This window comes from Cervus elaphus, chromosome 19 (assembly GCF_910594005.1).
Source record: "Cervus elaphus chromosome 19, mCerEla1.1, whole genome shotgun sequence".
In the NCBI taxonomy this organism is placed as follows: Eukaryota; Metazoa; Chordata; class Mammalia; order Artiodactyla; family Cervidae; genus Cervus; species Cervus elaphus.
The window spans coordinates 9882915-9897077 of NC_057833.1; the positions used below are offsets into that span (position 1 = coordinate 9882915).

Consider the following 14163-nt stretch of genomic DNA (forward strand, 5'->3'; position numbering starts at 1 on the left):
CTTAAAAGTACCTCTGATTTTCATAACTAGGAAGACGTTTGTGTTCATATTTGCAGCTGGAAAATGCCGGAGGAGACCTTAAGGATGGCCACCACCACAATGAAGGAGCCGTTGTCATCCTGGATGCGGGTGCTCAGTACGGAAAAGTCATAGACCGGAGAGTGAGGGAGCTGTTCGTGCAGTCTGAAATCTTCCCTTTGGAAACACCAGCATTTGCCATAAAAGAGCAAGGATTCCGGTGAGATTAGATTGCAGGATATTTTATTATTAATTTGCTTGGACACTGAATTTTTTAATGAAAACCAAATGGATTGGTTTTAATACAAGAAATATTCCATGGCTCTTGACATCAAAAGAAATTAAAATTAAAGGAAAAGATTACATTAATTTTATTTGCACAGTTTAATAATTTATCATTTGAATACTTTATGTTTTATAGCAGGGGTCCCCAACCTCTGGGCCAAGGTCTGGCACCTGTCAGATCAGTGGTGGCATTAGATTAGAGACAAAGCGCACAACATGTGATGTGTGAGAATCACCCTGACACCGCCCCACACCCCCACCCGTGGAAAACACCTTTCCTGAAGCCGCTCCCTGGTGCCAGAAAGGCTGGGGACTGCTGTTGTGTAGGATTTCTGGATCAGACTTAGGTTTGGCTGTTACAGCCATTCATTCATCCCAGATTACTTGATCAAACGGATATATGTATATAATGGTTAGAGTACCTAAATTAGAGAATGCTGTGTACAATGCGTCTCTTTTGCTTCCTATCCCAAGAGACTAGTTTCTAAATTATGAAGACTTCTAATTTAAGGGCTAATTCTATAACTTGTACTATTAAAACTAGTCAAAATGACATTCAATTTATATGTGACTTCCTCCCTTAACAGCTATTTTTGGTTAATGCTGTATCTTTTCTCTTGGAATTAATGTTCGTTTTTTTTACCGAGTGTTATTCAGAAGCAAGCAACTACAGTTTATATCCTTAATTAGCTCTCAAGATTTGGTGCTGTATTTCTTCCAAAATACAGTATGTTTAATTTTTCTTAAAAGCATAATGTTTTCCCATTAGACAAATGGTTACCTTTCAGAAACTTTATAGATGTGTATACATTATCCTTTGTTTCTTATTTATGAAATGGAGTGAATTGTGAATCAGAAAAGGCACGTTTACATTTAACTCTGTTTTAATTTTAGGATGCAGATAATTTTCTAGTAAGAAGGAACGCTTTGAGTTTGTCTTATTCAACTGTCTTGATTTGCCAGTGAGAACCAATTTTAAGGGAATTAAAACTGTAAGAAATCTGAATGACTCTCTGTCAAATCCAAACTCCATCATTCCCCAAATCCAAAGCAAACAGACAAAAATTCCCAGCAAACTAACTGAAACTAAATGTTGTGGAATTAGAGTAACCAATATTGACAATAGAAGTCTAATTGATTTTCTTGTCATCTGATTACCTGATCATAAACAATTTCTAGGTCCTGCTTACACCAACAGCTTCTTCTTTCTGTAGAACAGGAACTATAGCACTGTTGCTTGCATTACCGTGATCCTTTCTGCTGAGATAGCCATTTGATCACCCTTTCCTAGAATAAATTTTAGGTTTATGACTTGAAAGACAATTTAACCTACCTGTTTTTAGAAGCTTGATCTGCTTGATAGTAAGCTGGTATCTGGAATGCCTTGAGACTTACTGGGCCTTGTAATTGCAAGTTGTTTCAAAATAATAGCAGGGTAGAAATAGAAAACTCAGAAAGAGTGATTAGCTCTTCTCAAGCTTATTGAGATAAGAATTTTCATAATTGGCTTAAGTGCTGCTTGAGTTTTATCCTTGACTAAGTCCATTGCTTTTTCTTTTTAATAGTATTAAGAATCTTATAGCAGATTAATGAGGGATGCTGGGCAGTCCCATGGTGGTTATCATTTATAAAACTAAATATAACATACTGAAATTCTAGAGATCTTGGTTATTAGATATATATTTTACAGAGTTTTAGCTTCTGCATTTTTAAGGAGTTAGGTTACATATCTACCCTTGGGGCTAGCCCTATTCCCCTTTAAAATTGTTATCTTAAAGGGATGTCCCATTTATCTTCTTGAGTAAGTAGATTGTCTTCAGTCTGTTTGCAAGTAATAAGCTAACAAACATATTGTATACCAAGATTCATATTACCAATATAAAGTTCAAAGAGTAGGGCTTTCGTGCTCACTCAGATTATTATATATTTTTTTAAAATACATTGTCTTGTTGAGTAATTTTCTATGATTTATATTATTTTTTGGATGTATTACAAGTGTGTCATTTTAGTTTATGTTTTTAGATGGCAGGCAGCCACTAATTATAAAGTAGATTGTAATCCAGATTTGTTTGTAAGTAGATTTTGGTTACATCTTGGAACGTGTTTTCCTTTAGAAATATGGACTTCCCAAGTGACTCAGTGGTAAAGAATCCACCTGCCAATGCAGGAGACTTGGGTTTGATCCCTGGGTTGGGAACATCCTCTGGAGAAGGAAATGGCAACCCATTCCAGTATTCTTGCCTGGGAAATCCCATGGACAGAGGAACCTGGCTGTCTGCAGTCCATGGGCCAGGCCGCAAAAGAGTCTGACCTGACTTAGTGACTAAGCAACAGCAACATGCCTGTATTGTATAAGTGGGCGTGTGTGACACTGGAAAGCATAAGTAATCTGAAGGTGCAAGTCTTTCTGTGATTCCAGTTATTTGTAGCCATGTTAGAGTGAAAGTCCAATGTTAGCAGATTTTTTTCCTAAAGAAAATATAGAAATCTGAATTTTTATGTAAAAATCATAATATTAAAGTGTTCCAAAATTTTTTGATTGAATGTGGAGGACCAGAGTTCCCTGTATCAGAAGCCAGCCTCATTTTTCAGCTTTCTTTATACAAATAGTGTGTTTCCAAGTTAACCCATAGAATGCTCTATAAACTAGTTTATAGAATACTGACTTGGGTTCTGAGAGCAGGGCATATGAGGCAGATCATGTTAGCTCCTACTTTTGGGTCTCAGGTAAAATTGTTGGGAATATTGGACAGATTTTAAACAGGCAAAATTAGGTAATTCTTCACAGTTTCTGATATTCTTTATTGTAGAGTATTTTGCTCTACATAATCCAGGGCCTTCATAATACTTTCACTTGTCCTACTGTGTAACTGCTTTACTCCTTAACTTCTCAGAAGACATGTATTTTCACCTTCCGCCTTTAGAATTCTCATTTACTTCCTCCACTGATGAGGAAAACAAAACAAATTCAGGCTTACCTTCATAGATTGAGACATTGGTTTTATATATTTGGAACTTTGTGCTTATTAACATGTGACTGTTGAGTTGGTCAGCTTTCCCACATTGCAATAAAATACAGTAAAAAAGAAGCTGTGTAGGGGATTCCCTGTCAGTCCAGTGCTTGAGACTTCCACTGCAGGGGGTATGGAGCATGGATTCGATCTCTTATTGGGGAACTAAGATCCCGCATGTCTCACAGTCCACAAAAAAAAAAAAAAAATAAGCTGTGTAGGAGACTATTAATTAGCTGTGATAGAATATGGATCTGCTGTGGCATACTGAAAACAACACAATCTGAGTCTGTATTGAGTTTCCCTTAGTGGTAAAGCAAGAGAGGGCATAGACCTTGTATAAAAATTAACAGAGATTCTTCGTAACTGTCTTCTTTAAATCCACAGTGCTATTATCATCTCTGGAGGGCCTAATTCTGTGTATGCAGAAGATGCTCCCTGGTTTGATCCAGCAATATTCACTATTGGCAAGCCTGTTCTTGGAATTTGCTATGGCATGCAGGTACATACATCTATGAATTTGCCTTAAAAAGTTAATTTGTTCTGCTTGTGACTCCTACTGTTCTAGTGTTTTCTGTCTTTAGCGCATTTAGGATATTTAGTTGTATGAGAGAATTTGTTCATATTACAGCTGTTTATGAATTGCCACGCTAGGATGGCAAAACTGATTTGAGTGGGGATTTTCAAAAGAGCAACTATATGTGTTACTGCTTACAATGAAACCCTGTCCATTATTAAAAAAAGGTAGGCATTTAAATATACATGAAAGTTGAAGTAGTAGTTGTGAGCGAGCTCCTTTATACATTTACTCAGTTCCCTAATTATAACATTTTTAACCACTTTGAGAGTAATTTGCAAACATGGTGTTCCGTTACTTGTTGTGTCCTAAGTACTGGAATTCTGTCCTCCATAACCACAGTGTGGTTATCAACATCAGGAAGTTAACATTGACTTGGTGTTCACATCTGGTCCACAGACTCTGTTAACATTTCACAGGCTCATTAATGTCTCTTAAAAGTCATGAATTCAGTCTAGACCATGTGTTGTTGTATTTAGTTGTCATGTCTCTTTACATTCCTTTAGTTTGGAATCATTGCTCAGTCTTTCCTTCTCTTTCATGACCTTGCCAATTAAAAAAAAAAGTACATTCCAGTTACCCTGTAGAACAGTCTTCAGTTCGGTTTGTTTGACGTTTCCTCTTTGTTGGATTCAGGTTATGTGTTTTCGGCAGGAATCGCACAGGATTGTGCTCGGCTTCCCTGGTGGCTCAGTGGGAAAGAATCCCCTGCAGTGCAGCAGACATGGGTTCCATCCTTGGGTTGGGGAGATCCCCCGGAGAAGGAAGTGGTAACCCACTTCAGTATTCTGGCCTGGGAAATCCTCAGTCCATGGGGTTGCAAAAGAGTCATATGTGACTTTGCACCTAAACAGCAGCAAATGCTGTGCACTTCTCAGAGTCTCATTAGAAGGCAGATGATGTCAATTAATACTGTGATAGGGGGTGTTCCTTTAGATTATTTGGTTAAGATGGTGTCTGCCAAGTGTCTTCACTGTAATGTAAATTAACTATGTGTAGGGTAGTGGCCAGGATGTGGAATAGGAAAACCCTGAACTCACCTTCTCTCTTGGGCACAAGGATCCTATGCCAGGAAAATGAGCCCCCAGAACATTCGGCTTTGAAGGCCAGTGAGACTTACTTTTGGGAGAGACAAAGGATTGTGGGAAATAGTGATTCCTTTCTTAAAGGGCACCCAGAAAATCTTACATGCTCCAAGACCCAGGGCAGATGCAGTAATTTGAAAGGAGAGTGGGTCAGACTCACCTGCCGATCTTATAGCGAGTCCCCTGCGGAGGCAGAAGGCAACTGGAGCTCAGCCTAGGGACATAGATGCTTGTGGCAGCCACTTGGGGAAGCTCATTCTACCATGAGGACACTGGTGCTGCTGCCATTTTGGGATCCTCCTCGTTTTAGTAAGTGAGCAAAACAGTGAATTGTCTTTTTTTAAACAATCTGGTTGAAACCTGTGTACTGATATGAATAATGCTCAGAGGGAATCTGTTCAAAAGTTAGAAAGTGAACAGACTGATATTTTCTTCTAGCTATCTCTGGAGCTTTCAGTAAAGGAAGGAACTATAAATCAGTGTTCATGTAAGAATGTGAATATTTTTATTTCTGTTCTTAATGCAAGGGCAGAATATTAGAAATTGCTGGCCTGCAAAACAGCTTTAGTTGATTTTGTTTCTTTCTAATTGTTATGATTTTCCATTATATTTTCCATTATAACATAAAGAAGAGTCTCGCAGAATATTTTTTTAGGACCCACTTAGAGTGAAATAGGTGTGAAATATGCTCCTTTAATATAAAATGATAGTGGCTACTTGTCCATTTTGCCAGTACCCCCTTATAATTGTAAGGCCACATTTTCTGTCATTCAGGATGGATCTTATGGTAGCCAGAGCCAGGTCTGTTTATGTTAAATGCATAAAAAAATTGCCTACTGCTTTCATAGGAGGATAATGGAATAGACTGATCTTGTTCCTTTGGGCAGAAATTATCTTTCTATGAAATGCTGATATAAATAATACCTCATAGCTAACATGCTGTTTGTAAAGGACTAACAGTTCCTAGAGACTCTTGGTTGGGTAATGTTAGCACCAAAAGCCTCCCTCTAGTATATACCTTTGCCCCCTCCATGGCAGCCTGAAATTTTATGTACTGTCTTTTCTCATTAACTCTTGAGTCTTACTGCTTGCTTCCTGGTAATTCTTTGCTTTGAAAGAAAAAAGTCTGTCCTGCTCCTTGCAGTGTTTATTTCTATTATGGTTTATCCATCACTAAGCATAAGAAATAGAATATTAGTAGAACTTTTGAAACTCTCTTTGTACTTTTTTCCAATCCACATTGTTCTCTCTTCCAGTAAGAGGTAACACTTTTACTGAATTGTTATTCATTCCCTTTCTTTTCTTTATAGATTTATACACATTGTATTTCTAGATAATATATTTTCTAGTTTTGTCTATGGATCTTCATGTAAATGAAATCATGCTTCATGTAGTTTCATTTTTGGTTTTGAAAGTCACTAATTTTAATTTATTTTCACTACTGAAATTATTGTTTGAATGTAGTGATACATTCAAGTGTATTGCCAATTAGTCATACATTCCACTGTTAGCATTTCTGGTCTTTTCCCAAGTTCTTGCAATTACAGATGCTGCCATGAATATTTTTGGACTTTGGTATTGTACATACACAGAATTTTCTCTAAGCTAACCATTAATTGAAATGCTGAGTCTCAACTTCACTAAGAACTATTTGCCCCCAATATACCTTCCCACAGCAGCAGGTAAAAATGCCTTTGCTCTATATCCCTGCAGGCCTTGACAAGGTTAGATTTTTTTTTTTAAATTTGCCTCGCTGAAGAGGTGTTAATGACATGTTGTAGTCTTAATGGTCATTTTCCTTATTTTAAGATTCATGGATTTATTTGCCATTGGTCATTAGTGTCTGATTTGCTGTAAAAGATGAGTCATGATTTTTGCACATTTTTTGTTGAATTTTTAAAATTGTTTTTATATATGCTAGATGCTAAATTTTTGCCAATTATGTATGCTGCATATACCTTCTAGATTCTGTCTTCTCTCTTCACTATAGTTTCATTTTTTTAAAGAAACATCTTTATTATAAGAATTTGGTTTCTTTATATACTCCCACACAGATTTTGTTAAATTTTTTGTTGGGAGGATTTCCTTTCATTTCCCCCTCCCAAATCTAAGATTTATTTTGAAATCTTGACATCAAGATAGATAAAAGGGGAGCTTACCCAATTGGAGTGGTAGACCTACAGGGCTTTTGCTGTTGTTTGAGGCATTTAGGACCTCAAGGTTATCAGGAATCCAAAGCGAAAGCCATTTCCTTAAGTCAAAATAGAATATTAAATCAAAATTTTAACCAAGAGTGTTCTGCTTTACATAAAGTTATTCCCACCCCCCTCTGCCACACACACACACTTAGCTGACCCTTCAGTTCCTTGTATTTTCACTTTTACCTCGCATACATGCCTACATAAATCAGGAGTCAAGAATAAGCATGAAAGCCTTCTGAAAGGTGAGATAGCTCTAAATTTTGCTGCAAGCCTTTGGCTTTATGTATTTATTTAGACTTTGTGGAGTTTTAAATTGTGTTGTGTTCCGACAGCTTTGGTCAGCTTGATCATTCAGCTGTCTTCTAATTAAGAACTGGAAATTTAGAGGAGGCAGAGATACACAAGGTTTATTTGGTATATAGAGGGAAACATTCGTTTTTTCATTCAGCAAATATGAGTGACTGCTCTGGGCCACATACTTAGCAAGGCCACTGGTACTGTGAACAGACCTGAAGATGTGGTGGGGAGAGAACGTGCTAATTCTACATTGCTAATCACACTGGCTTGAATGGCTTGAGTAGAGACTAATGGGAAATACAAGAAGTGGAGTTAGATAGAGGCAGTGCATTTAAAAGTCTTTGTTCAGTATAAGGGACTTGGACTTTATCCTGTAGACAGGGGTCAGCAAATTACAGCCTGCTGCGAAAGCTGGCCACTGCCTGTTTTTTGTATGACCAGCAAGCTAAGAATGGTTTTTATGGTTTTAAAGTGATTTTTATGGTTGGAGTTGAAAAACATTTTAAAAAAAGAATTGTATGTTGTGACATGTGAAAATGAAATGAAATTCAAATTTCAGTGTCCATAAATAAAGTTTATTGGAACACCATCATGTCCATTCCTTTAAATATCTGTAGTTGCTTCTGTGCTTCAACGACAAGAGTTTTGAATAGTTGCTTCAGAAACAGTAGGGCCTACAAAAACTAACATACTTATTCTCTGGTCCTTTACAGGAAAAATTTGCTAACCCAAGTATAGATGATAGCCATTAAGAATTTAATCATGGACTAACAGTCGTATTTACATTTTAGTGGCTGACATTCATAGACCTCTGGAAGATGCGCACGACTAGAGGCAAGGGGACTGGTTAGACTGCAGCAGTGTTCCCTAAACTATGTGTGTGTTAAGGTGCTGCAGAAAGTGTTTCATGTGTGAGTCTTTAGTTTGGAAAGTACTGGGTTAAACAGAGGTTAGGAGGTGTTTTTATGTTTTTTATTTAATTGCTGGACTTCATGCAAACCTTTATTGCAGGAAGTTTTATAGTGAATGTCTAACAGGAGAATGTAGAGGGCAGCATTTGCTGATGTATATTTGAAGAATATGCCATTGTGTATTACAAGAATGAACACATATTTAGCCCTCTGCCTGTTTTTCTGTTGGGTGCTGGGTACACCTACATCGTGTATCATTGTGGCAGATATCTTATGACACCTGTTGTGGAGCAGACATATGAAGATAGGTTGTATTGATTTTATAAATGCAGATTTAATGTTCCTAAAAATCCTGTGTGTATCTATTTGGTGTTGGAAGGGTTTAGGCATATGTAAATGAAGAAGATTGACACAGAAGGGTTGGACTGAAGAGACTACTTAAAATAAAAGTCTGTAGGTGGATGGGATTTGAACAAATTAATTTAAAGACCAGATTATATTACTTATCCCATCTCCACAGAACAGTCTTCTGTAGACTTTCAGACTGACTGTTCCTTTGGGGCCAAAGATTAAACAGTTTGTAGGAATTTATAGCTGCTAGTTTTAATACCAACTAGGTACTTTATGAGTTCAAAGTGTTTTAAAATGCTTTAAAAATTGAACTCAGATATTAAAGAAATCCTTATCTTTTAAAAAGAAATCCTTATTTTTAACAGGTGAATTAAAGTATGCTAAATGGAAAATTTGCCAGTGTTTAATAAAAATTAACATCAGGTCAAATTCCTAATCTAGTTTTGTTTTGTAACTATTCCTTTTAAGAACTATATAATTATATATAATAATAACAAGTAATTTACAGTTAGCAAACTTCCTTTATTTTGGAGGCACAAACATAACAGCTATCCTAAAAATAAGAAATATAAATTATTAGTGTAAGAAATTGGGTAATTTTCTTTTGAATTATATTAACATCAATTTATTTTCTCCTGGAACAGATGATGAATAAAGTATTTGGAGGTACTGTGCACAAAAAAAGTGTTAGAGAAGATGGAGTCTTCAGTATTAGTGTGGATAACACATGCTCCTTATTCAGGTATGATAGATATTTTTATATCCATAAGAATGTTAGAGGAATGACTTAAAGCTGGGAATGTTATTCTTCAAAATTGGAGATTCTGTAATTCTTAGACAAAATTAAGGCCACGGCAGTGGCCAAAGGTATTGTCATATTTGTTTTCCAGTTGAGTGTCAAGACAGAAGAGGATGGTGGTAATGCTAATTAGGAATAAGAAAGGCACTTGATGACAGAACTGAAGAGCACTTGTGCGGTCTTAAACCCCGATTTGGGATTGCAGAGGGTGATGCTAGCATTTGTAGTTTTCCCTTTTCACTTTCTAGCAGAGCATGATTCTAAATATTAGTATGACACATGTGACAAATGGATAATGTTTTAAACTGTCTGCATTTGTATACATCTTCCTCTACCATGTTCTTTCTCTGGGTGCTTAACTAGCTACCCATTTGCTGACCTCATTACTAAATACGTATTGTACTTTTTGTACTGAGCATAACTGTGTTTCGTGTACTGTCTTTTTAATATAGTGAATGTATTAATTGATTTTATTGCTGGGTGATAATAGTTTAGGTATATTAGCTCTAATGTATATAAAGATTGGTGAATGAGCTGTTCATTAGCTTCCTAGAATCATTTATCTTCTGCTTTACAAAACACCAGGTGAATTTTCATTCAACTTCCTGAAAGACCAGAAAACTTAAATTTTAGTCACTTGCTTTCTTTCCTTAGGTTTTCCCATGTTTTGGGTATAACCCACTTATGTGGACAGTTGACAGTTATTCACTTAGTTTCTTTTGAAATAAACTCCATTTTTCTTTAAGAATCACATTTCTCCCTAACTGCATTAAATCTATAAAATGTAGGCTGGTGTCAGTTAATGTGCATATGTAGTTTTTATTATCATTTCTTGTAACTGTGCTAATTATCTTTATAGATTTGTTTTATTAACATATATTCTTACATCCTCCATAGAGTTGTACCTAAATTAATTCGTAATGGATAGTGTTCTCCAAACTGGACAAATCAGTTTTAAAATCCAAGTTAAGACCTTTTGTCTAAAATGGAGCTATCCCAGTTTTTACATAAAACTGGCTGTGGCTGTCTTTAATATTAGAAAGAGCAAGAAGATCAATATTCAGAGATTCTCATTTTTAAAGTGATGTTAATAAAAAAGCAACAGTTGCTCAAAATAATTTTATGAACTGAAGCTTCTCATTGCCAAAATACGTTTTTGAAATCCATTTCCTGTTCTGCTTTATAATGGAGAGTTGTTGCTTACATTCATCTGTATCTCAAGTGACTGTTCTTGAGAACTACTTCAGAAATCTTGCTGGTGGAATGTGATACTACAAGAGACTTTAAATGTAAAGATCTGGTTAAGAGTTACAGTTTCTCTGTCTTGACAATTCTAAAATCCTGGTACTCAATTACAGCCTACACTAATCCTAAGTAACAGCGAACAGTGATGACAGTAACAACAACCCCAAAACATCCTTTTGGTTTTAATGTACTTAATCTTCTTGCTTTATTTTTTAATCTTCTTGCTTTATTTTTAATTTTTGTTTCTTAATATTATTTAATACAAAGTCCTTGTTCAGATTTTTTCATAATGTAACAAATATCTTTTTATAAAATTGATTCGTTTGCATTAAGGTCCAAAGAAAGTCCACACAGTTTGTTTGATAAATGTTACTTACATCTGTTTTAAACCATGCCATTAATTACTTCTGTTCTTAAGATTAATTCCAGTAGAGATATAATTTTGAAACCATGATAGCCTCTTGAAACTGTGTATGTGGATATATGAATAGAGTAAATTTAAATTCTAGCAGTGTTGTACTGTTACCTGCTTTCTCTGTTTTCTTGATTTACGCATAGAAGCTAGTAACTTTTAAAGCAAAAAACTACCAGTTATAAGATGAACTAAGTTCTAGGAACTTAGTTAACATGGTTAACAACACTGTATTATATATTTGAAAGTTGCTAAGAGAGTAGAGCCTAAATGTTCTTACCACACACAGAAAATGGTAATTCTGTGAGGTGGTAGATGTGTTAACTAAATTTTTCACAGTATATAGGTGTATCAAATTATCACATTGTACACCTTAAACTTACACAATGTTACATATCATTATATCTAAATAAAGCAAAAGACTCCATTAGTCGTGTCTAATAAAGCTATTTGTATATTGTTTTATTTTTAACTTACCTAGGGGTCTTCAGAAGGAAGAAATTGTTTTGCTTACCCATGGAGATAGTGTAGACAAAGTAGCTGATGGATTCAAGGTTGTGGCACGTTCTGGGAACATTGTAGCAGGTAAAACTTCTAAAATTTTGCAGATTTTCTTTTTAAATGTTTATCTGAAAAGTTTATAAACATGTGTTTCTGTATGTGATACTGTTTTTGATGTTTCTTAATTTTTTGAAAGATACTGTAAGTGTCATAGGGTCAGTTGTTAATTCATGAAGGATATTTAATATTAGAAGGATTATCTAGAAGTCACTTACTAGTTTGCTCTGAAATACTTTTAAAATTGTTTATTCTACTCTGCTTTTCAAACATAAATATATCTATTATAACTCAGGAAAATTTTGAGAACCATTTACCTCTCTAGCATGCTGTATTCATAATTGCCCTTTTAAAAAATGCCTCTTTTAGGTATAGATAGGCATGTATCTTGGATGTCTATAAAACATCAGACTAAACATTCAGGGCATTGCTCTGTACCAGGGTAACCTGTGGGTCAAATCCAGCCTACAGACTGTTTTTTGTATGTTTAGGAACTAAGAATGCTTTTTATATTATTTAAGGGTTATCATAAATGACAGGGACTGTATGCATATGTCCCACCAAGCTTAGTTTATAACATCTAGCCCTTTGTAGGAAGTTTGCCAGTTCATGCTCTAAACAATTTTTTGTTCTGTTTTTCTTGAAGAGGAGTTGATTTTCTGGCAGTTCATAATTTTTTACTTGGTTACTTGAATAATTGTAAATAATCACCAGTAATCCCGGATATCTGCAAAAGGGAAAAAGTGGACTTATCATAAAGTTGTTGATTGTTATGTTACACCTAAGAAGTTGGAAAAAAAATTTTGTCATGGATAAACTGAATTGAGTAATTTACCTGCAGTTACTTAACGGATTATTGTATTAGCATAGGAATTTTCAAGAATAGTTTCCTTTTTGACAGGTTTCTATTTCTTATACAAGATCAACAGTGGTAGATGAGATTATATATTTTTATTCATTCAACAAATATTTGAGTACCCACATGTCCCAGGCACAGTTCTAGGTGTCAGTGAACAAAATGAACCATACCTCTGTTTAATGTTCTAGTTAGTGAGGCTGGGGATGGGAGAGGAGTGGGACAGACAGTCACCAGATGATACAGAAAAAGTCAATGCTTGACAGTGTTTAAATGCATTGAAAAAATTAAAAGACGAGAGGAGTGTTATGGAATGTGTGATTTGGACTGTTACTCTTTTAGATAGGCTATTCAGAGATGGTGTTACTATTAGATGGTACTAGACATGGAGGAAGTAGGTGCTGGCCCTTTGGGATATTTGGGGAGAGTACATAGCAGTGCAGAATTCCTGGGATGGGATTTTGTTTAAGGAACAGCAAGGAAACCGCATGGTTAGAGCTGGGTAAGCATGGGGTGTGTGGTAGAAGATAAGGTAGAGGCTGTTGGGAGCCAGAATCCCAGGACCTTTGAGGCCATTGTGAAATGTTGGCTTTACTTACAGTGAGTGAAGATTTGAACAAAGGAGAGACATGATCTAATTTCAGGATTACCCTGGCTACAGAGGAGTAAAGAGGTTGTTAAATGTAGAAGGAGAGACCAGCTAGAAATCTCTTATGGTAATCAGGAAAGGAGACTGTGTAAGGAACAGAGTGGTTAGAGGTATAAGTGCTTAGGAGTGATTGGGTTCTCATATACATCTTGTACATATTTTGTTACATTTATACCAAAATATTTCATTGGGAGTGTTAATATTAATTGCATTTATAATTTAAATTCCACTTGTTCATTGCTGGTATATGGTAAAGCCATGAACTTTTGTGTATTAACCTTCTCTCTGGCAACTTTCTTGTGCTCACTTATTAGTTCTAGGAATTTTTTTGGTTGATTTTTAAAAATTTTATACATGGACACTCCTGTCATCTGTGAACAAAGACCATTTTATTTTCTTTTGCTCCCAACCTGTATACCTTTTATTTCCTTTTCTTGTCCTATTGCATTAACTGGGACTTCTGTTATGATGTTGAAAAGCAGTGGATAGAGGGAACATCCTTGCTTTGTTCCTGATCTTAGTGGAAAAGTTTTGAATTTCTCATGATTAAGTATGATGTTAGTTGTAGGTTTTCAGAAAATACTCTTTGTCAAGTTGAAGTCCCCCTCTATTCCTAGTCTCCTGAGAGTTATTGTCATGATTGAGTGTTTGGATATATTTCATATACTTTTTCTGCATTTATTGATATGATCATATAATTTTTCTTCCTTAGCCTGTTGATATGATGGATTACAGCAATTGATTCTTATTTCTGACAGAGGAATTTTGAAGTATCTAACTGCAGTAGTGGATTCATGTATTTCTCCTTATATCAGTTTTTGCCTTGCATATTTTGATGCTTTCCTGTTAGGTATATATATAAAGGATTATTATGTCTTTCTTGGGAATGGATTCCTCTATCATTATAT

At 35.5% G+C, this 14163-nt stretch overlaps 1 protein-coding gene across 2 annotated transcripts in view; it reads left to right on the top strand.

Moving 5' to 3' along the window:
* Positions 1-14163, top strand: part of GMPS (guanine monophosphate synthase) — a 68489-nt gene that overhangs the window by 27370 nt on the left and 26956 nt on the right. For both annotated transcript variants that reach the window (XM_043873739.1, XM_043873740.1), the window contains exons 2-5: positions 57-238; positions 3702-3816; positions 9381-9478; positions 11674-11777. In XM_043873739.1, the coding sequence (XP_043729674.1) occupies positions 57-238; positions 3702-3816; positions 9381-9478; positions 11674-11777 (499 nt within the window). The remainder of the gene's footprint in view (positions 1-56; positions 239-3701; positions 3817-9380; positions 9479-11673; positions 11778-14163) is intronic.